Below are 20,036 nucleotides of genomic sequence, written 5' to 3' on the forward strand. Positions count from 1 at the left end.
TTGAGAGGTTAGTCACGTTATTATTGCGAGGTTACCGAATAATAAACTATTACGAGGTTACGGAATGTTATACATATTTTTTCTGTTGGGAGGTTACAGTATGTACATACGAAAATGTAACATTATGAAATAACCATGTGACAACGTACCTAAAAGATTACCATACAGCCGGCCGAGGTGGCCGATCGGTACTAGGCGTTACAGTCTGGAACAGCGCGACCGCTACGGTCGCAGGTTCGAATCCTGCCTCGGGCATGGATCTGTGTTATGTCCTTAGGTTAATTAAGTTTAAGTAGTTCTAAGTTCTAGGGGACTGATGACCTTAGAAGTTAAGTCCCATAGTGTTCAGAGCCATTTGAACCATTCGATTACCATACACGATCGACGGAGGTCATCTTCCTAGAGTGAACTATAAAAAGTCGCTTTTCTTTAGACATTCTATTATTCAGATTTTCTATGATCAGAAAGACTGACATTAACAATTAGTCTGGTTAATCGGGTCTCCACTATAGTTCCATTTGGAACGTGATGTTGATACGACATCTGCAGGCCGCTGTGGCCGAGCGCTTCTAGGCGCTTCAGTCCGGAACCGCGCTGCTGCTACGGTCGCAGGTTCGAATCCTGCCTCGGGTATGGATGTGTGTGATGTCCTTAGGTTAGTTAGGTTTAAATAGTTCTAAGTCTAGGGGACCGAGGACCTCAGATATTAAGTCCCATAGTGCTTAGCGCCATTTGAACCATTTTACCGACATCTTTGTAATTAATATAGTTACGAAGAGAGAGTATGCATCGTTTAGTGTGAGCTGTCTCACACTTCATCTGGACGAAAGCAGAATTGCTATACTTCAAACGGGTCCGGAAATATCTAAGGCGGACAGCTTACCTGAATCACGATGTATAAGCATAAATGGGATATGGAGTTTTTAGTATATTCTGTGGTGAAGACGTGTTTTCGAAACTTCAGTAGTTTCCTCTGATTTTAGCGTTCCTTAACGGAAGCCAAATATCTGCGTGATGTGCTCACTGCTTTTATTTCTCACTAACAACCCGCCCCAGTTTCGCACAGACATGCGCAATCCGTCCTCGTATGTACTGGTGAAAACCATGTCAGTAATACCTAAGATTAACCTGCATAAATCATATCAATACCCAAAAAACCAAATCCGCTGAATTACAGACCCATATGACTAACGTCTATTTGCAGTAGGATTTTGGAACACATACTGTGTTCAAATATTATGATTACCTCGAAGATAACGATTTATTGATAAACAACCAACACGGATTCAGAAAATATCGTTCTTGTGCAACGCAACTAACTCTTTATCCTCATCAAGTAATGAGTGCTATCGATGGGGGATCTCAAATTGAAACCACATTTCTAGATTTACAGAAGGCTTTTGATGTCGTTCTTCACAAGCTGCTTCTAATTAAATTGGATATCTGTTGAACATGGTCTCAGTTATGTGACTGGATTCGTGAATTCGTGCCAGAAAGGTTATAGTTCGTTGGAGTGACTGAAAGTCACTGAGTAAAACAGAAGTCATATCAGTCATTTCCCAAGGAAATGTTAAAGGCCCTCTGCTGTTCCTAATCTACATAAACGACATAGGGGACAATCTGAGCAGCTTTCTTAGATTGTTTACAGATGACGCTGCCATTTACCGTCTTGTAAAATCATCAAATGATCAAAACTAATTGAAAAATGATTTAGACGAGATATCTGTTTGGTGTAAAAAGTTTCAACTGACTCAGTTATGAAAAGTGTTAAGTAGTCCAAATGAACACTAAAAATAATCCACTGAATTTCAGTTACACAAATCACCAAAATCTAAAGACTGTAAACTCAACTCGACCAGAGGCCTTGCCTTTATTAAGCGATTTAACCTACCGAGGGTATCTAATTCTACAGGGTGGCGCACGAAATGTGTTACCATTTTGTTTTTGAATATAAACTTTATTGTCGATACAATCTGAAAGGAACATATACTACAATGAAGAGCCGTCCATGGAGATTTGTTGTAACTCAGCATATGCTCAATATGTCCACCATTTCGTTTCCTAGCTTCCTTCAAACGAACGCTGAAGTTGGTGATTACCCTACGGCACATGTCTTCCGTAATTTCACTGCAAGCTTGAATAATAAGTCTTCTGAGCTCCATTAAATCATGTGGACGTTTCGGGAAAAATTTTTTCTTTAGGTACATCCAAGGAAAAAAGTCACACGGATAGAGGTCTGGACTTTTGGGGGGGGGGGGGGGGCAATTTTGTCCGTCATTGAAGCGACCCGGAAACCTGAGTGAAATGATCCGCATGTCGAAATGCTCGTGCAAAAACTCCAGTATGTGGCCTTGCTCCATCTTGTATGAACCATTGCGTGTTGAAGAGCAAGGCACTAGCAAGAAGCTGTGGAATGAAGCTATTGCGAAGCATGCTCAAATAACGCACGCTGTTCATAGTTCCTTCAAAGAAAAAGGGTCCAAAAAGTCAGTGATTGCTGCCCACGCTGTAATCCTTGGAGCATAATGTTGTCGTTCATGAAGCACTTGTGGGTTTTCAGTGGTAGGTCGAGGTCGCTTCGCTTCCAATACTGTTCCTTCCTGTACAAATTTATCACACAACCTGTGGATGGTCTTCTTGCAAGGAACCCATCGTGTGTTAAACTGTTGTCGAAAACGCCTCTGAGTCACAACAAGGCTTTTCGTTTCATGAAAAAGTAACACAATTGCCGATCGTTGCTGTGTCGTCAGTCTTCCATTGTCAGCCACTGCTGCGTACTAGTCTCCTAGCGGCAGTATCGTGAATTACACGTCATTTCGTAACTCATTTGTTTTTCCAAGCTCTGCTGGTACTGGTATAGAGATCCCAGCGGGATATCTAATGTAAATTATGAAAGAAGCAATTGGTAACACATTTCGTGCGCCATCCTGTAGGTTACACATACTGGCAGCAGATATCAGATGAATCCCAGGACTGTAAGTCCCCTCCCAAAGATTCCCATTTGGGATTTCCTCTGCCCCTTGCTGGGGCTATAGGCTAATAAGAACCGGTCAGGATCTCGAACAGCTCGGTCTGCTCCTTGTAATAGAGAATGAAAAGTGGAATATAAATGGGGACGAGTAAAAGGCAAAACTTGCGTTTATGGTATTGCTTACCTGGACACGAAGCTACTTGTCAATTGTCAGCATCTCTCTATCTCTCTCTCTCTCTTTCTCTCTCTCTCTCTCTCTCTCTCTCTCTCTCACACACACACACACACACACACACTTGCACGTGCACATAAAGACTAAACATTATGAGAGGAAGAAGTTGTTGTTGCCACTCCGGACTGCCGACCTCCACCTCGAATTTTGTGTGGCAGAGTGGGTCAAGTGTGGAGACACAAGGAGAGCGCCGCGCCGCGCCGCGCCTCACCTCTGCGAGCGAACGCCATCAGCATGTCTAACACGTGCGCCGGCTTGCCGGTGTCCGCCGCCGATCGCCGATGCTCGGAGAGCTCCGCGAAGGCGTGCCGGTAGAAGTTCTCGGGGTCGGCGCCGAAGAATGTCGGCGCGAACAGCCGCAGCGGGCGCAGCTGCGGAGCCACGAACACCGACAGCACCTCCAGCGCGCGCCGCGGCGAGAACCCGAACACGCCCCGCACCGCGTCGTTCCAGCCGCGGCCGCCCTCCACACCTGCACACCGCGCAAACCTCGTCAGCGAAGCACCTCACACAACCAACTCAACGCCACACTACACTTAGAGGACAAAAGTCGTGGAATACCTCCTAATAAAGTGTCGTACCTCCATTTGCCCAGCGCGGTACAGCAATTCGACGTGGCATGGCCTCAACAAATCGTTGGACGTACCCTGATGAAATATTGAGCCATGGTGCCTCTACAGCAGTCCACAACTCCGAAAGCGTTGCCGGTGCAGGATTTGTGCACGAACTCACATCTCGATTATGTACCATAAAAGATCGAAGGAATTCATGTCAGGCGATCTGGGAGCCCAGCTCTTCCGCTCGAATTGTCCAGAATATTCTACAAACTGTAGCGTCCCCAGTGAAGTGATACGAAAAGACTTAAAAACAGTATTTTTTAATGAAGAGAAATTTAAAATTTGAATAATAAGTGGACACTAACCCCTCAGGCGAACATAAATTTTTCTCCGCATTATAATAATTTCTCTGTGAAGTTTCGAGTGCAAAGAAATATAACAAAATGATATAAAGAGACGACAAGATACGCTCTTTTGTTAATTTTTTAGTCGTCTTCACTTCTTCTCTTGTCTTGGTTGCGTGTAGACGGACATCTTGCGAGTGCTGGCAAATGTAAGCATATTTGTACGAATTAAGCAGATAATATATTGATTTAATTTGTAAGAGGTGATCCATTTCATTTCCGCCTTCTTTGAATTAACCTGCATTCAAGTAATTTACAGTTCAACAATCGGTTCGGCCGATGCAGCCAACGACGCCATTACGTGGCGATATTAACTTATAAAAAATTAGCGAAAGCGAAAACCTCGGCCGCTATTAACATAATATTCGTTTTTCTCCACAGCTGCACGAAGTTGCAGAAAATACGTAGCTTTAAGATTCTTATTTTCAGTACCGTAGCCGAGAGCCAGAGCGAGGACTCTGACTACAATGCAATGGTTAACGGAGGTAAGAAAAAATACTCTCTCGCGTTTGTGGGCCGCAATTGTAATTAATAACTAAAGATTTTTTGCTTTAAAGTGAACTGACTAGCCGAGGAAATTAATCTGAAAAGTTTACTCCAATTTTCAACTTATATGCTCATGTTTTAAGATTCAGAGAGTCTAACGTTCATTAACGTAAAAAATAATTTAAGATTAATATTGTTAAAAAGGAGAACTTCACGAAAGCATTTAATTGTAAATCAAAATTTAATGAAATATTCTGATCAAGGCCCACCGCGTAAGTCGGCAGCAATCAAAATAATAATAATAATAATAATAATATATTAAATTACGACGGCCGACGGACGCGAAAAAACCAATCGCCAACAACTGTGGCCCGGTAACATGACGCCTTGCCTTAAAAAATTCTATCGTTGTTTGGGAATATCGTATTCATGAATGGCTGCCAATGGTGTTCAAGTAGCCGTACATAACCATTTCCAGTCAACGATGGCTTCGGTTGGACCTGAGAACCCAGTCCATTCCACGTAAAACAGACCACACCATTATGGAGCCACCACCAACTTCCATAGTGCCTCATTGACAACTAGGATCCATGACTTTGTGGGGTCTGCACCACACTCGAATCCTACCATCAGCTCTTACCAACTGAAATCGCGTCTCGTGTAACCAAGCCACGGCTTGCGAGGGTATTTTTTATAAGTACATAGACCTGTTTATTTCTACAATGGTTTACATCAGTTTACAGCTTGAACATTTAGCTATTTTTCGACACAATCATCATTTCTGTCGATGCATTTTTTAGACTCCATGGCAATTTTTGTATGTCCATGTCATACCAACTCGCCGTCATGCTCTTCTACATCTACATCTACATTTATACTCCGCAAGCCACCCAACGGTGTGTGGTGGAGGCCACTTTACGTGCCACTGTCATTACCTCCCTTTCCTGTTCCAGTCGCGTGTGGTTCACGGGAAGAACGACTGCCGGAAAGCCTCGGTGCGCGCTTGAATCTCTCTAATTTTACATTCGTGACCTTCTCGGGAGGTATAAGTAGGGGTAAGCAATATATTCGATACCTCATCCAGAAACGCACCCTCTCAAAACATGGACAGCAAGCTACACCGTGATGCACAGCGCCTCTCTTGCAGAGTCTGCCACTTGAGTTTGCTAAACATCTCCGTAACGCTATCATGATTACCAAATAACCCTGTGAAGAAACGCGCCGCTCTTCTTTGGATCTTCTCTATCTCCTCCGTCAACCCGATCTGGTATGAATCCCACACTGATGAGCAATACTCAAGTATAGATCGAACGAGTGTTTTGTAAGCCACCTCCTTTGTTGATGGACTACATTGTCTAAGGACTCTCCCAACGAATCTCAACCTGGAATGCGCCTTACTAACAATTAATTTTATATGATCATTCCACTTCAAATCGTTCCGTACGCATACTCCCAGATATTTGTTCCGCTATCATAAAATCATACAATAAAGGATCCTTTTTTCTATGTATTCGCAATAAATTACATTTGTCTATGTTAAGGGTCAGTTGCCATTCCCTCCACCAAGTGCCTATCCGCTGCAGATTTTCGTGCATTTCGCTACAATTTTCTCTGTATACTACAGCATCATCTGCGAAAAGCCACTTGGAACTTCCGACACTATCTACTAGGTCATATATATATATTGTGAAAAGCAATGGTCCCACAACACTACCCTGTGGCACGCCAGAGGTTACTGTAACGCCTGTAGACGTCTCTCCATTGACAACAACATGCTGTGTTCTGTTTGCTAAAAACTCTTCAATCCAGCCACACAGCTGGTCTGATATTCCGTAGGCTCTTACTTTGTTTATCAGGCGACACAGCTGAACAGTATCGAACGCCTTCCGGAAGTCAAGGAAAATAGCATTTACCTGGGAGCCTGTATCTAATATTTTCTGGGTCTCATGAACAAATAAAGCGAGTTGGTTGATTCCTACAGAGTAGATTCTGGGTTTCCAGAGACGACATGATACGCGAGCAAAAAACATGTTCTAAAATTCTACAACAGATCGACGTCATAGATATAGGTCTATAGTTTTGCGCATCTGCTCGACGACCCTTCTTGAAGACTGGGACTACCTGTGCTCTTTTCCAATCATTTGGAACCTTCCGTTCCTCTAGAGACTTGCGGTACACGGCTGTTAGAAAGGGGGCAAGTTCTTTCGTGTACTCTGTTTAGAGAACCAATTGGTATCGGGTCAGGTCCAGTGGACTTTCCTCTGTTGAGTGATTCCAGTTGTTTTCTATTCCTTGGACACTTATTTCGATGTCAGCCATTTTTTCGTTCGTGCGAGGATTTAGAGAAGGAACTGCAGTGCGGTCTTCCTCTGAGAAACAGCTTTGGAAAAAGGTGTTTAGTACTTCAGCTTTACGCGTGTCATCCTCTGTTTCAATGCCATATCATCCCGGAGTGTCTGGATATGCTGTTTCGAGCCACTTACTGATTTAACGTAAGACCAGAACTTCCTAGGATTTTCTGTCAAGTCGGTACATAGAATTTTACTTTAGAATTCACAGAACTCTTCACGCATAGCCCTCCTTACGCTAACTTTGACATCGTTTAGATTCTGTTTGTCTGAGAGGTTTTGGCTGCGTTTAAAATTGCAGTGAAGCTCTCTCTGCATTCGCAGTAGTTTCCTAGCTTTTTTGTTGAACCACGGTGGGTTTTTCCCGTGCCTCACAGTTTTAATCGGCACGTCCCTGTCTAAAACGCATTTTACAATTGCCTTAAACTTTTTCCATAAACACTCAACATTGTCAGGGTCGGATCAGAAATTTTCGTTTTGATCTGTTAGGTAGTCTGAAATCTGCCTTCTATTACTCTTACTGAACAGATAAACCTTCCTCCCTTTTTTTTATATTCCTATTAACTTCCATATTCAGGGATGCTGCAACGGCCTTATGATCACTGATTCCCTGTTATGCACTTACAGAGTCGAAAAGTTCGGGTCTGTTTGTAATCAGTAGGTCCAAGATGTTCTCCATGAGTCAGTTCTCTGTTTAATTGCTCAAGGTAATTTTCGGATAGTGATCCCAGTATAATGTCAGTCGATGCTCTGTCCCTACCACCCGGCCTAAACATCTGAGTATCCCAGTCTATATCTGGTAAATTGAAATTTCCACCTAAGACTATAAAATGCTGAGAAAATTTATATGAAATGTGTTCCAGATTTTCTCTCAGTTGTTCTGCCACTAATGTTGCTGAGTCGGGAGGTCGGTAAAAGGAGCCAATTATTAATCTAGCTCGGTTGTTGAGTGTAAACTACACCCATAATAATTCACTGGAACTATTCACTTCTACTTCACTACAGGATTAACTACTACCAACAGCGACAAACACGCCACAACCGGTAGCATGCAATCTATCCTTTCTAAGCACCGCTGTGCCTTTGTAAAAATTTCGGCAGAATTTAGCTCTGGCTTCAGCCAACTTTCTGTACCTATAACGATTTCAGCTTCGGTGCTTTCTATCAGAGATTGAAGTTGCGGTACTTTACCAATGCAGCTTCGACAGTTTACAATTACAATACCGATTGCTGCTTGGTCCCCGCATGTCCTGACTTATCCCCGCACCCTTTGAGGCTGTTGCCCTTTCTGTACTTGCCCGAGGCCATCTAAGAAAACCGCCCAGTCCACGCCACACAAGCCCTGCTACCTGTGTAGCCGCCTGCTGCGTGTAGTGGACTCCTGACCTATCCAGCGGAACCCGAAACCCCACCACCCTATGGCGCAAGTCGAGAAATCTGCCACACCGTCCTGTTCAGTAAGTTATGAACCTCTTCTTTCACCTCGTTGTCGGAGCCGAATCGCATTCCGGCCAAATGTTGGATTTGGATTCGGATTGTTTTGGGGAAGAGACCAAACAGCGAGGTCATCGGTCTCATCGGATTAGGGAAGGACGTGGAAGGAAGTCGGCCCTTCCCTTTCAAAGGAACCATCCCGGCATTTGCCTGGAGCGATTTACGGAAATCACGGAAATCCCAAATCAGGATGGCCGGACGCGTGATTGAACCGTCGTCCTCCCGAATGCGAGTCCAGTGTGCTAACCACTGCGCCACCTCGTTCGGTGGCCAAATGTTCTTTTAACCTAGGGAACAGGTGATAGTGCCTGAGCGCCACGTCAGGACTATACGATGGGTGGGTGATTTCGTTCGCCTTAAACTGTTGCGGGAGAACAACGGTTTGTCGAGCGATGTGTGGGCGAGCGTTGTCATGGAGAATATGTACGCCCTTGCTCAACATTCCTCTTCTCCGGTTCTGAACTGCCCGTTTGAGTTTTTTCAAGGTCTCACAGTACCTGTCAGCATTAACTGTGGTCCTAGCGATTCAGCTCCGACGACGAGGTTGAAAGAAGAGGTTCATAACTTTCTAAACAGTATAGCGGCGAGCCGGTGTGACATGGGCATACAAAAACTGCCACAGCGTCAACAAAAAATTATCGACCGAAATGGTGATTATGTTGAAAACTAGCTAAACTTTCAAGCTGTAAACTGATGTAAACCATTGTAGAAATAAACATGTCTACGTACTTATAAAAAAATCGGAGACCTTACCTCGTACAAGTCGTCTAGTGTCCAACCTATATGGTCACGAGCCCAGGAGAGGCTCTGCAGGCGATGACGTGCTGTTAGCAAAGGCGTTTTCGTCGTCCACTGTTGTCATACCCCATTAACGCCCAATTTCGCCGCATTCCTCTAACGGATACGTTCGTCGTACGTCCCACATTGATTTGTGCGGTTATTTCATGCAACTCCACGCGAACGGCCCAGCTCAAGACCTTTAAGTAAAGGTCATCGGCCCCTGAGTTGCCCACGGTGAGAGGTAATGTCTGAAAGTTGGTGTCCTCCGTACACTCTAGACACTTCGGGCCTCGGAATACGATTTCCGAAATGAAATATCCCACACGTCTTGCGCCCGCCAACTAACATTCCGAGTTCAAAGTCTCTTAATTCCCGTCGTGTGGCCGTAACCCTGTCGGAAACTTATTTACATGAATCACCTGAGTACAAATGACAGCTTCGTCAATGCGCTGTCGGTTTATACCTTGGGTACGCGATACTACCACCATCTGTATATGAGCATATCGCTATCCCATAACGCTTTGTCACATCAGTGTTTGTCGTCAAGCACCGCTAAGCACACACTCCTCAGGATTTCAAACACATCATACAAGTGGCATACAGAACGTTCTTTGCCTGCATCTACTTACATAGCCTGGAAACCACTGTGGAGAGGATGCCTACCGTGGTACCACACAGTAGGATGTATTCCCATTCCAAGCGTGTATCGAGAACAATTGCTTAAATACCTCTGTGCATGGTGCAGTTACACAAATCTTGTCATGATGAAAAACGCCGTTTCAGTTACATGATAAAAATTTATTTATGAATCTGTTACTTTCGTTTTTTATAAATTGCTTTACAATAGGCACGGTTGCCCCCCCCCCCCTCCCCCTCCCACGCCGGCCCCCTCCTTCCCTGCCTTGTTTAGATAATAAAATTACTAATTGTACCTTAGGTTCTGCTACAAGATTACTCGTAAAGATGCTACAATAGCTTCCCTACCACATTTTATGATTCTGTACCATGTTGCTTCTCATTGTATACGTCCATACGCACGTGACCAATTTCCCTTATCAGCACCGGCCCCAATAACCTTGGTTGCAGTCCTGGCAGTTGCTGCGTGCCTTATTCAGTCACGATGATGTTATGCCTTTGGTACATCTACATAATATTTTCAATTTTCTCTTTGCCTAGTCCTTTCTTTATCCCGATTACGGCTATTTTGTAAGCAGCATTTAACACGGAAAGTCCAAGGAAACTGATACAACTGCCTAACATAGTGCAGGGCCCCCGTGAGCTCGCAGAAGTGCCGCAACACTCGTTGCATGAACTCGATTAATGACTGAAGTAGTGCTGGAGGGAATTGATACCATTAATTCTGCAGGGCTGTCCATAAATCCGTAAGAGTACGAGGGGGTGGAGATCTCTTCTGAACAGCACGTTGCAAGGCATCCCAGATATGCTCAATAATATCCATGTCTGGGGAGTTAGGTGGCCAGAGGAAGTGTTTAAAATCGGAAGAGTGTTCCTGGAGCCCCTCTGTAGCAATTCTGGACGTGTGGTATGTCGCATTGTCCGTGTGAATGAACAACGGACATGAATGTACGTAGGTGATCAGACAGGATGCTTACGTGTCACCTGTCAGAAACGTATCAAGACTTATCAGGGGTCCCATATCACTACAACTGCACTGGCCCCACACCATTACAGAGCCTCCACCAGCTTGAACAGTCCCCTTCTGACATGCAGGGGCCATGGATTCATCAGGTTGTTTCCGTATCCGTACACGTCTATCCGCCGCGGTAGCCGAGCGGTTAAGGCGCTTCAGTCCGGAACGGCGCGGCTGCTGCGGTCGCAGGTTCGAATCCTGCCTCGGGCATGGATGTGTGTGTCGTCCTTAGGTTAGTTAGGTTTAAGTAGTTCTCAGTTCTAGGGGACTGATGACCTCAGATGTTAAGTCCCATAGTGCTCAGAGCCATTTGAACCATCCGCGCGAAACAATTTGAAACGAGACTCGTCCGACAAGGCAACATGTTTCCAGTCATCAACAGTCCAATGTTGGTGTTGACGGGCCCAGGCGAGGCGTAAAGCCTTATGTCGTGCAGTTATCAAGGGTACAACAAGTAGGCCTTCGGCTCTGAAAGCCCATATCGACGATGTTTCGTTGAATGGTTCGCACGCTGACATTTATTGATGGCCCAATATCGAAATATGCAGCAATTTGCGGAAGGGTTACACTTCTGTCACACTGAACGATTGCCTTCAGTCATCGTTGGTCTTGTTCTTGCAGGCTCTTTTTCCGGCAGCAACAATGTCGGAGATTTGATGTTTTGCCGGATTCCTGATATTCACGGAACACTCGTGAAAAAAACCCAACTTGAAAATGCCCATTTCATCGCTTCCTCGGAGATGCTGCATCCCATCGCTCTTGTGCCGACTATAACACCACGTTCAAACTCACTTAAATCTTGATAACCTGCCATTGTAGTTGCAGTAACCGATCTAACAACTGCGCCAGTCATTTGTGTTATATAGGCGTTGCCGACCGCAGAGCTGTATTACCCGTTTCTATATCTTTGCATTTGAATATGCCTATACCAGTTTCTTTAACGCTTCAGTGTAATAATATATGGTTGTTGAATACGAGTTTTCCTTTAAATACTGTTCCACTAATCTCCAAAAATGTAAAATACGATCAACTGTTACTTCAAGCTTATCATCACCAACAAGTGGCAGTGTTCACAGTTTGATCTTAGTAACACACTTGGTTTAAGATAAAATAGAGCCTCAAATTAATTATTTTCGCATCTGCGGTGATGGCAAGTGTCACAATAGTCTTTCCAAGTGTAAAATGTGTGCAACAATGAATCAGCAACATAGAAAAGTGCTATGTTATTTTCCACATACACACATTATCTTCAGTTTAATGCCTAAAACGTGATTGTCAACTGTGAAGTACCACAATGCTATTTCCACTTATAAATAATTAGAAATAACATGCTAAATTGACAGTTTACATTACAAGTTTGGCCTGATAGATCGATGTCATGAAAGTAACCTGGCGAGGCTTGTAAATCCAGAAAATACATGTTAGCTAAAATACTACGCTGATCAGGCAATACACTTTTTTACGTCTGTGACGTATTTTTAATAATTAGTTCAGGTCGTCTGGGTGCTTTTGAGCACAAGTGAGATGCGGCTACATTGCAAACTCGCACTTTCATTTTAATGTGACTAAAGTACTAGACCCCATTTGGTGTTTATATGTTTTTGTTTACATTTACTGCCCCCACCATCTTTATTTTTTTAAATTTATTGCTGATTTTTCAGATTTTCCACGTTCATCTCTTGATGATGTCATAAATAAATGGGTGTGGCTTGTGATATCATTGTGACGTCATATATAAGGGAGATGTGCCTCACGACGTCATCAAAAGGCCAATGACCTGGGTCACAAGATGAAAATACAGTGGGTCAGAAGATACAATGTAAACTAAGTGAATTGGAGACGCTGTAGTTACACTACTTACAGCAACAATGTGTCATATGACACAGTTGTTACATGGGACAGACGCTTCCAGTGACGTGCGACAAGTCTGAAAGAAGAACAATGAACCGCCAAACCATCTGTCTGTGAAGAATCAGGAATTTCAAATGGAAAGGCGGTCCTGGTACTCGAAGTCTGATGAATAACAATCAAGGAGATAGTAGAAAAATTAAAATGAGTCCTGAAATTTTTTTCAACATCATCTATTGTATGGTACTGGGATAGAGTAATTATGGTGCACGCGTACGTGAATAAAGTGTTTGCGCAGCAATCGCCGACATAGTGTAACTGAGGCAAAATAAGGGGAACCACCCCTCATTGCCGCCGCAGATGGAAAACCGCCTTAAAAACCATTCACAGACTGGCCGGCACACTGGACCTCGATAGTAATCCGCCGAGTGGATTCGTGCCGAGGCCGGCACGCTTTCCCGCCCGGAAAGCAGTGCGTTAGACAGCACGGCTAACCGGGCGGGCTTTTCAACATCTTACACGACATTTTGAACATAATAAGGGTGATCGCCTGCTGGGTTCTGTGACTGCTCCTGCCCACGTTCAAAGCGCACCGGACAGAAGCAGAAGCTGCGTCTGGTAATCCAGATGATTCTTTAATGGCCTAGTCTTCGTGGAAGAGTACCGAGTTTATAACTACGTGTGACCCCGAGACGTAGGACCAAAGCAAACAGCGTAAACATGTACACTGACAAAAAAGAAAAAAATCGCAATATCAAGGAGGAGTTATGGATTGCCATAGTGTGTTGTTAACAGACTATGCTCTTAAGGGGCAAACAGTCACAGCAGCCCACTCCCAAAATCTCCTGAAGAGGTTACGGGGGCTGTCCAATCGTAGCTTTGCCGAAAACTGTCCGAAGGGCTGTTTCGGCTCTATGACAAAGCCTCACCTCATTGTACACATGACACAGTCACAGATGCTGCTTCTTTCTACTATCAGATTTTGTTTCATCCCCCTATTCTCTTGACACGGTACCAGCTGAATTCTTCCTCTTTCTTCCAGAATGACGATGCGCTGATTTCCGAGGATAATCATTTTCTGAACAGCCAAAATTCAAACTTCTGGAGACAAAGTCTTCCACAAGTTATTCATAGTTGGGATAAACGACTAGAATTGAAGAGCAATTATGTGGAAAAGGATTAACATTGTCACAAAGTTTCAGGGTCACAGCTTGATGTTTTCGATGTGATAATTGAAACTCTGTGAGCATTTGTTGTAGTGTCTTGTACGTACAGGATGGCCAGACAGTCCTTTCATATGTGCAATTATTTCATTGTAAGTTCAATAAAACAGTTATTTGTCCAAAACATCCTTATGTGCACCATTGTTACCTCTACACAGCTTAATATGCCACCATACTCTCCTACTTATCCACTTCAGGAGCTACTGTGTACATTTTGGAAGGCTTCAAGCATACTTGCCTGTAGAGCATCAGTGTCTACATACTGCTTCTTCCTGGATATGATTTGATGATCCGCAACTGGGCACTGGTGTCGTAAGGTCCAGACTTTGAGGCAACTAAGGATGAGGGTTTTGTGAATTTGGAGACTAGCGTTTCTATCCACCAACTAGGAAACAGTGCATTCAGGAGACAATGAACAGCAAATGCAAAGTGAGGTCACGGGCCCCTCAAAGAGAAGTACACATTAAAGATGTGTTCTTCAGCCACCCCCACCTAAAGTAGAATATGTGGAGGATTGTTGTCAGGTTCTCGGTAAAAATGTAGGTGTTGCCTGCTCATGTGTTCCACCGTTGAAACTAATTGGTCAGTGTGGCTGACTGCCATGCAAGTGATCTGGTTTCGATTTCCAGTACTGCCAGAAATGTTTCCTTGCTGGAAGGAGTGGAATGGACTTCACTCAGCCTCGTGAGTCCAAGTGAGGATCTAGTCTACCGATCAGTAGCGGTTCCAACATCGAGAAACCCGACAAAGACCGGCAGAGCTATGTTATGACCACACACCCGTCCAGACCGCATCCAATGACGCCATTGGCAGACGATAACATAGTGGTCAATTGGGATCGATTAGACCGCCAAGGCCAGAGCGCGGAACTTTACCGACCTTACCCTATCCCGCAAAAAACAATAAATAGCACATTCATCAGGGAAAAGAATGCAGTTCAGAGCAGGAATAGGGGGAAAGGTCTCCATCAATACTCTGCATGCTTCCTGTCAGTGGTTTAACAGTCCTTCAGTTCAGTGATGGCATTGACGTTACTTACTTCAGTATATGTTTCTCTTTGGATTGACGGACGACCAGAGAGGCGTCATCTAAGCCCCTTACCATGTGAAAAGCATCTTCGCCCAAGGGATAAAATTCTGACGACTTGGTAACCCTTACAAAGCTGTTCACGTTACCTATCCATCACCTGTGTCACATTTCCGTTGTTATGCTTCCTTTCATGGACCCAGACACTTATCGCTAAGCTCTCCTCCAAAGTGAACTCGCTGGTTTCTGTCATTGCTCGTCACCAAACACGGAAAGTCCAGCAATGAACTGATCAACGATAGACTTTATTCTCTTCTCTGGGCAGTCACTTGGCAGTAATGCGGCAATCACCTGAGCAGCAGTGTTGGCATATCAATGATCAGGCTGTGAGTTTCAAATCTTGCAATGTAACCATCTTATACCGTTAAATGCGCTTAGTCCAGGTGTGTAGGGACTTTCTGGACATCCTGTACAACAGATGGATTGCCTGTTGGTAGGAGCTACGAACCAAACAAGCAGCTGGTGAGTATGTCAGTGATGCATCTGCTGGCGACGTCCCGAACCTTGACGGGCTGCGTCCCGCCGACTCCCTTCTCCAGGAGGCGCTGTACCATCGCACACGCGCACCGGTCCACCTGCGGCAACATGGCGCGCATGCGCGCTCCCGTGAAAGCGGGCGACGTGGCCGCGCGCAGCCGTCGCCAGAGCGCAGCACGCGCGCCGAACATGTTGAGGCAGCCCAACGAGTCCTCAGGCCGCGCCTCCGTGTGGCGGTCAGGGAAGTCAGCGAAGTCCTTGACCAGCAGCTGCCGCACCAGGTCGGGATCGCGCACTAGCAGGGCCGGCCTTGAAAGAGACACAGTGTCGCTCGATGCACCGATAACAGCCTGGACTGCAGGATATAACAAGCTGACAATAATCAAACATGGTTCCACACTACTGGACATTAAAATTGCTACACCACATAGATGGCGTGCTACAGACGCGAAATTTAACAGACAGGATGAACATGTTGTGCTATGCAAATGATTAGCTTTACACAGCATTCACATAAGGCTGGCGCCGGTGTGGACACCTACAACGTGCTGACATCAGGAAAGTCTCCAACCGATTGCTCATACACAAACAGCAGTTGACCGGCGTTGCCTGTCGTGATGCCTCGTGTAAGGAGGTGAATGCGTACCATCACGTTTCCGACTTTGATAGAGGTCGAACTGAAGCCTATCGCCATTGTGGTTTATCGTATCGCGACATTGCTACTCGCGTTGGTCGAGATCCAATGACTGTCAGCAGAACATGGCATCGGTGGGTTCAGGAGCGTAATACGGATCCCAACGGCCTCGTATCACTAGCAGTCGAGATGACAGGCATCTTATCCGCATGGCTGTAACAGATCGTGCAGCCACGTCTCAATCCCTGAGTCAACAGATGGGATCGTTTGCAAGACAACAACCATCTGCGCGAACAGTTCGATGACGTTTGCAGCAGCATGAACTATCAGCTCGGAAACCGTGGCTACGGTTACCCTTGATGCTGCATCACAGACAGGAGCGCCTGTGATGGTATACTCAACGACGAACCTGGGTGCACGAATGGCAAAACGTCATTTTTTCGGATGAGTCCAGGTTCTGTTTACAGCATCATGATGGTCGCATCCATGTTTGGAGACATCGGGGTGAACGCACATTGGAAGCGTGTATTCGTCATTGCAATACTGGCTCACCCGGTGTGATGGTATGGGGTGCCATGGGTTACACGTCTCGGTAACCTCTTGTTCGCACTGACGGTACTCTGAACAGTGGACGTTACATTTCAGATCTGCTACGACCCGTGGCTCTACCCTTCATTCGATCCCTGCGAAACCCTACATTTCAGCAGGATAATGCACGACCGCATGTTGCAGGTCCTGTACGGGCCTTTCTGGATACAGAAATTGTTCAACTGCTCTACTGGCCAGCACATTCTCCAGATCTCTCTCCAACTGAGAACGTTTGGTCAATGGTGGCCGAGCAACTGGCTCGTCACAATATGCCAGTCACTACTCTTGATGAACTGTGGTATCTTGTTGAAGCTGCATGGGCAGCTGTACCTGTACACGCCATCCAAGCTCTGTTTGACTCAATGCCCAGGCGTATCAAGGCCGTTATTACGGCCAGAGGTGGTTGTTCTGGGTACTGATTTCTCAGGATCTATGCACCCAAATTGCGTGAAAATGTAATCAGATGTCAGGTCTTGTATAATATATCTGTCGAATGAATACCCGTTTATCATCTGCATTTCTTTTTGGTGTAGCAATTTTAATGGCCGGTAGTGTATTTTAGGTCGTCTTGATTTTGATACACACGTGATACAACTCCTAAGAGTTGTCAGGCGCATTTTCACTGATGTTTCAGCAGATCTTAGCAATTTCATTCTTGCAATGGCAGTGAAGTCTGCCCAACCAAATACAATTCACCAGATCTTTAAAGGTGACTCCCAGCGTCAACAAACAGCGTCGGTTTGTTTCCAGTTACAAATAAAATGATTTTTTATGCTGAATTTTATGTGCGTCCTCGAAAGAACGCTCGCAGATTAGTCTAGTGCGATATTTATTTTATCTATATCCATTAACAGGGCAGTAAAGCACGAAGAATAACCAGTAGTCCACCTACTCCAACAGCGACTGAGCAGCGCTACTCCATGACAGTAGCAGTTAGTGCAAATCATGGCAGTGCTCTTGCTGCTTTGTCTTACCGTCCCTTTTAATACGCATCGACAAAACGAATACAGCACTAGACTAATTTTGAACAGCTACATCGAATCAGCATGTAAAATCCCGCTTTAAAACTCATTTTATTTGTAGACGGTTACAAACCAACGCTTTCTTACGACATTGGGCATGACGCCCAGTGTCAAAGGAAAGCATTAGTTATTACCCCTTTACAAACAAAATGAAAGACTGGATGAGCAGTAGTTGGTTGGGATGACTCTAGCCTCTCATTGCAGTAATCTTCCGAAACACCAAAGAAACTGCGCCTGCCGATTCCTGAGAGGGAAACTCTCTTTACTGGATGGTTAGAAACAGTCTTGTAAACATGTTTTATGGTAGGTTGTGCTGAGAAATAATTGATAAGATAAAAATTCGATATCTTGCGCGGTTTCTGAGTTAATAGTTAGCCAATTATGCTGTTGAATGTGCAAATTCAAACACCCGTCAGATACAATTCGTTGTTCTCCAAGCATAGATGATAGCGCACTAAACTTCCCAGCCTTCGACTCACGTTCGATTGTTACTACCGTCCCATGCCCAATTTTTGTATCGCTCTGTTGTTCAGCTTTAGAAATCCAAATGAAGAACACCTTTGGCGACAGCTTCTCTGGCGGGGCGCCTGAATTTGAGTGCGTAGTGGCCTCATTGGGCAACTTCTAAACATTCATGGTGGTGTCTGTTTGTTCTATGTCGTGTCTCCCTACCACTTTCGCGCAACGACGCTCTGAGCGTGTTTTTTCAGGGAATTGACTAGTTTGAACCTGGGACCTGTTCCTGGTACGGAGACGTCAGACCACACATGACATGTAGAATTCAGAAGAGTTCAGTGAGACTAGCGATGATATAACCAAATACTTAATGATTTCAGCGTCAGCTCCACTGCACTCCCTGTAAAAGAATCTTAATACTAACTAAATTTAGTGGAAGGGGTTCAAGGCTTTCCTATTTTTAGTTATCTGGTAAAATAACGTCGAAAAAGCAGTTAAGTTTACCATTGGAAATTTTATTCTACTCACAAAACATCGTTTATAAATTGCACTATTGATAAAAGGAAATGTTTTAATACAGGATGGTAAAAACCAACTGCGTTCCACAAAAATGTGAACGAATATTCCCTGAGTGGGTTTCCAAGTTCTACACTGGATCGAAGGATGACCTATGCCATATCACAACTATAATCTAGGTTTAAATTAAGTTTCACAAAAGAGCAAACTATCAAAATGGTCTACAGTGACCCTCAACTATCTCTAATTACTTATCGAACTTGTCGTAAATTACAGTGGGTGATGTGGGTTCTCAATAACTATATAACAGAAAAATCATCGCGTTTCGGATTTTTATTTCAAGTGGCAAATGTGAACACTTTGAGCTTTAATTTACGATCCACACTAGTATTACGCAAAAAGGGGGTGTAACAGATGAGACTTCTGCAGTTCTGAGTGAAGCCTTATGCGCTCAAAATTGCTGCATCGCGTGCTTTCATTACCTTGTCGAGTCAGGGCAGCGGCCGGCAGCACAACTCCGCTCACCTCGCCATCTCGGAAGCAACTCCCCCCTAACTTCTCCTTACTACAATTTACCGAAGTTGGTTTTAAAAAAAACTATCTGGCTGTGTTTTCATCTGACCAATCAGGGTCTCAATGTTAACCTTAAGCTCCGCCTGCAAAAATTCTGTCTATCCAATGAGAAACGTTATACTTTTCGTGGTGGGGCAATGTTTTTAAAGTTTGCAACGAAACAGAGACACGAAAAAGTCTCACGTTAAAACCTGCAGCTGGCGTGGTCCTTTTAGCGTTATCGTAAGATCTATACTGTTCTTATGGAGGGCTCAATCTTTTAACATACCACCGCCAGGTGGTCCTAACGTAACAGAGACGCGAAAAAGTCTCACGCAAAAACTTGCGGGTGGTAGTGGCCCTTTTTGTGTTATCATAAGATCTCTACTGTTTTTCTGGAGGGCTCTAGCTTTTAACATGGGCTGGGGGGGGGGGGGGGGGGGGTAGTCCTTGACGTAACAGGGACGCGAAAAAGTCTCACGCTAAAACGTGCGGGTGGTGTGGCCCTAGTGATTAGCTGGCGACGTGGGTGTCCAGTCCGTCCCTTATCGTAGGGCCTTCTAGCTTAACACGGTTCTGCTCTCGGCTTCTGTTCTTGTTTCTCCCCTCGGAACTGAGTCGGTCTCACGGTGGGAAGGTACGACATGCATTTAGGCATTCTTGTGTTAGTCTGTGGTATTCCAATTGCTCACTCGTTACTCGTATTACTTT

The 20,036-nt window shown here is 44.8% G+C and overlaps 1 protein-coding gene across 1 annotated transcript in view; it reads right to left on the reverse strand.

The window, feature by feature from the left end:
* Positions 1-20,036, reverse strand: part of LOC126281457 (cytochrome P450 6l1-like) — a 181,373-nt gene that overhangs the window by 79,930 nt on the left and 81,407 nt on the right. The window contains exons 4-5 of the mRNA XM_049980442.1: positions 15,529-15,866; positions 3,415-3,675 (exon numbers count right to left, since the gene is read on the reverse strand). Of these exons, the coding sequence (XP_049836399.1) occupies positions 3,415-3,675; positions 15,529-15,866 (599 nt within the window). The remainder of the gene's footprint in view (positions 1-3,414; positions 3,676-15,528; positions 15,867-20,036) is intronic.

Source organism: Schistocerca gregaria, chromosome 7 (assembly GCF_023897955.1).
Source record: "Schistocerca gregaria isolate iqSchGreg1 chromosome 7, iqSchGreg1.2, whole genome shotgun sequence".
In the NCBI taxonomy this organism is placed as follows: Eukaryota; Metazoa; Arthropoda; class Insecta; order Orthoptera; family Acrididae; genus Schistocerca; species Schistocerca gregaria.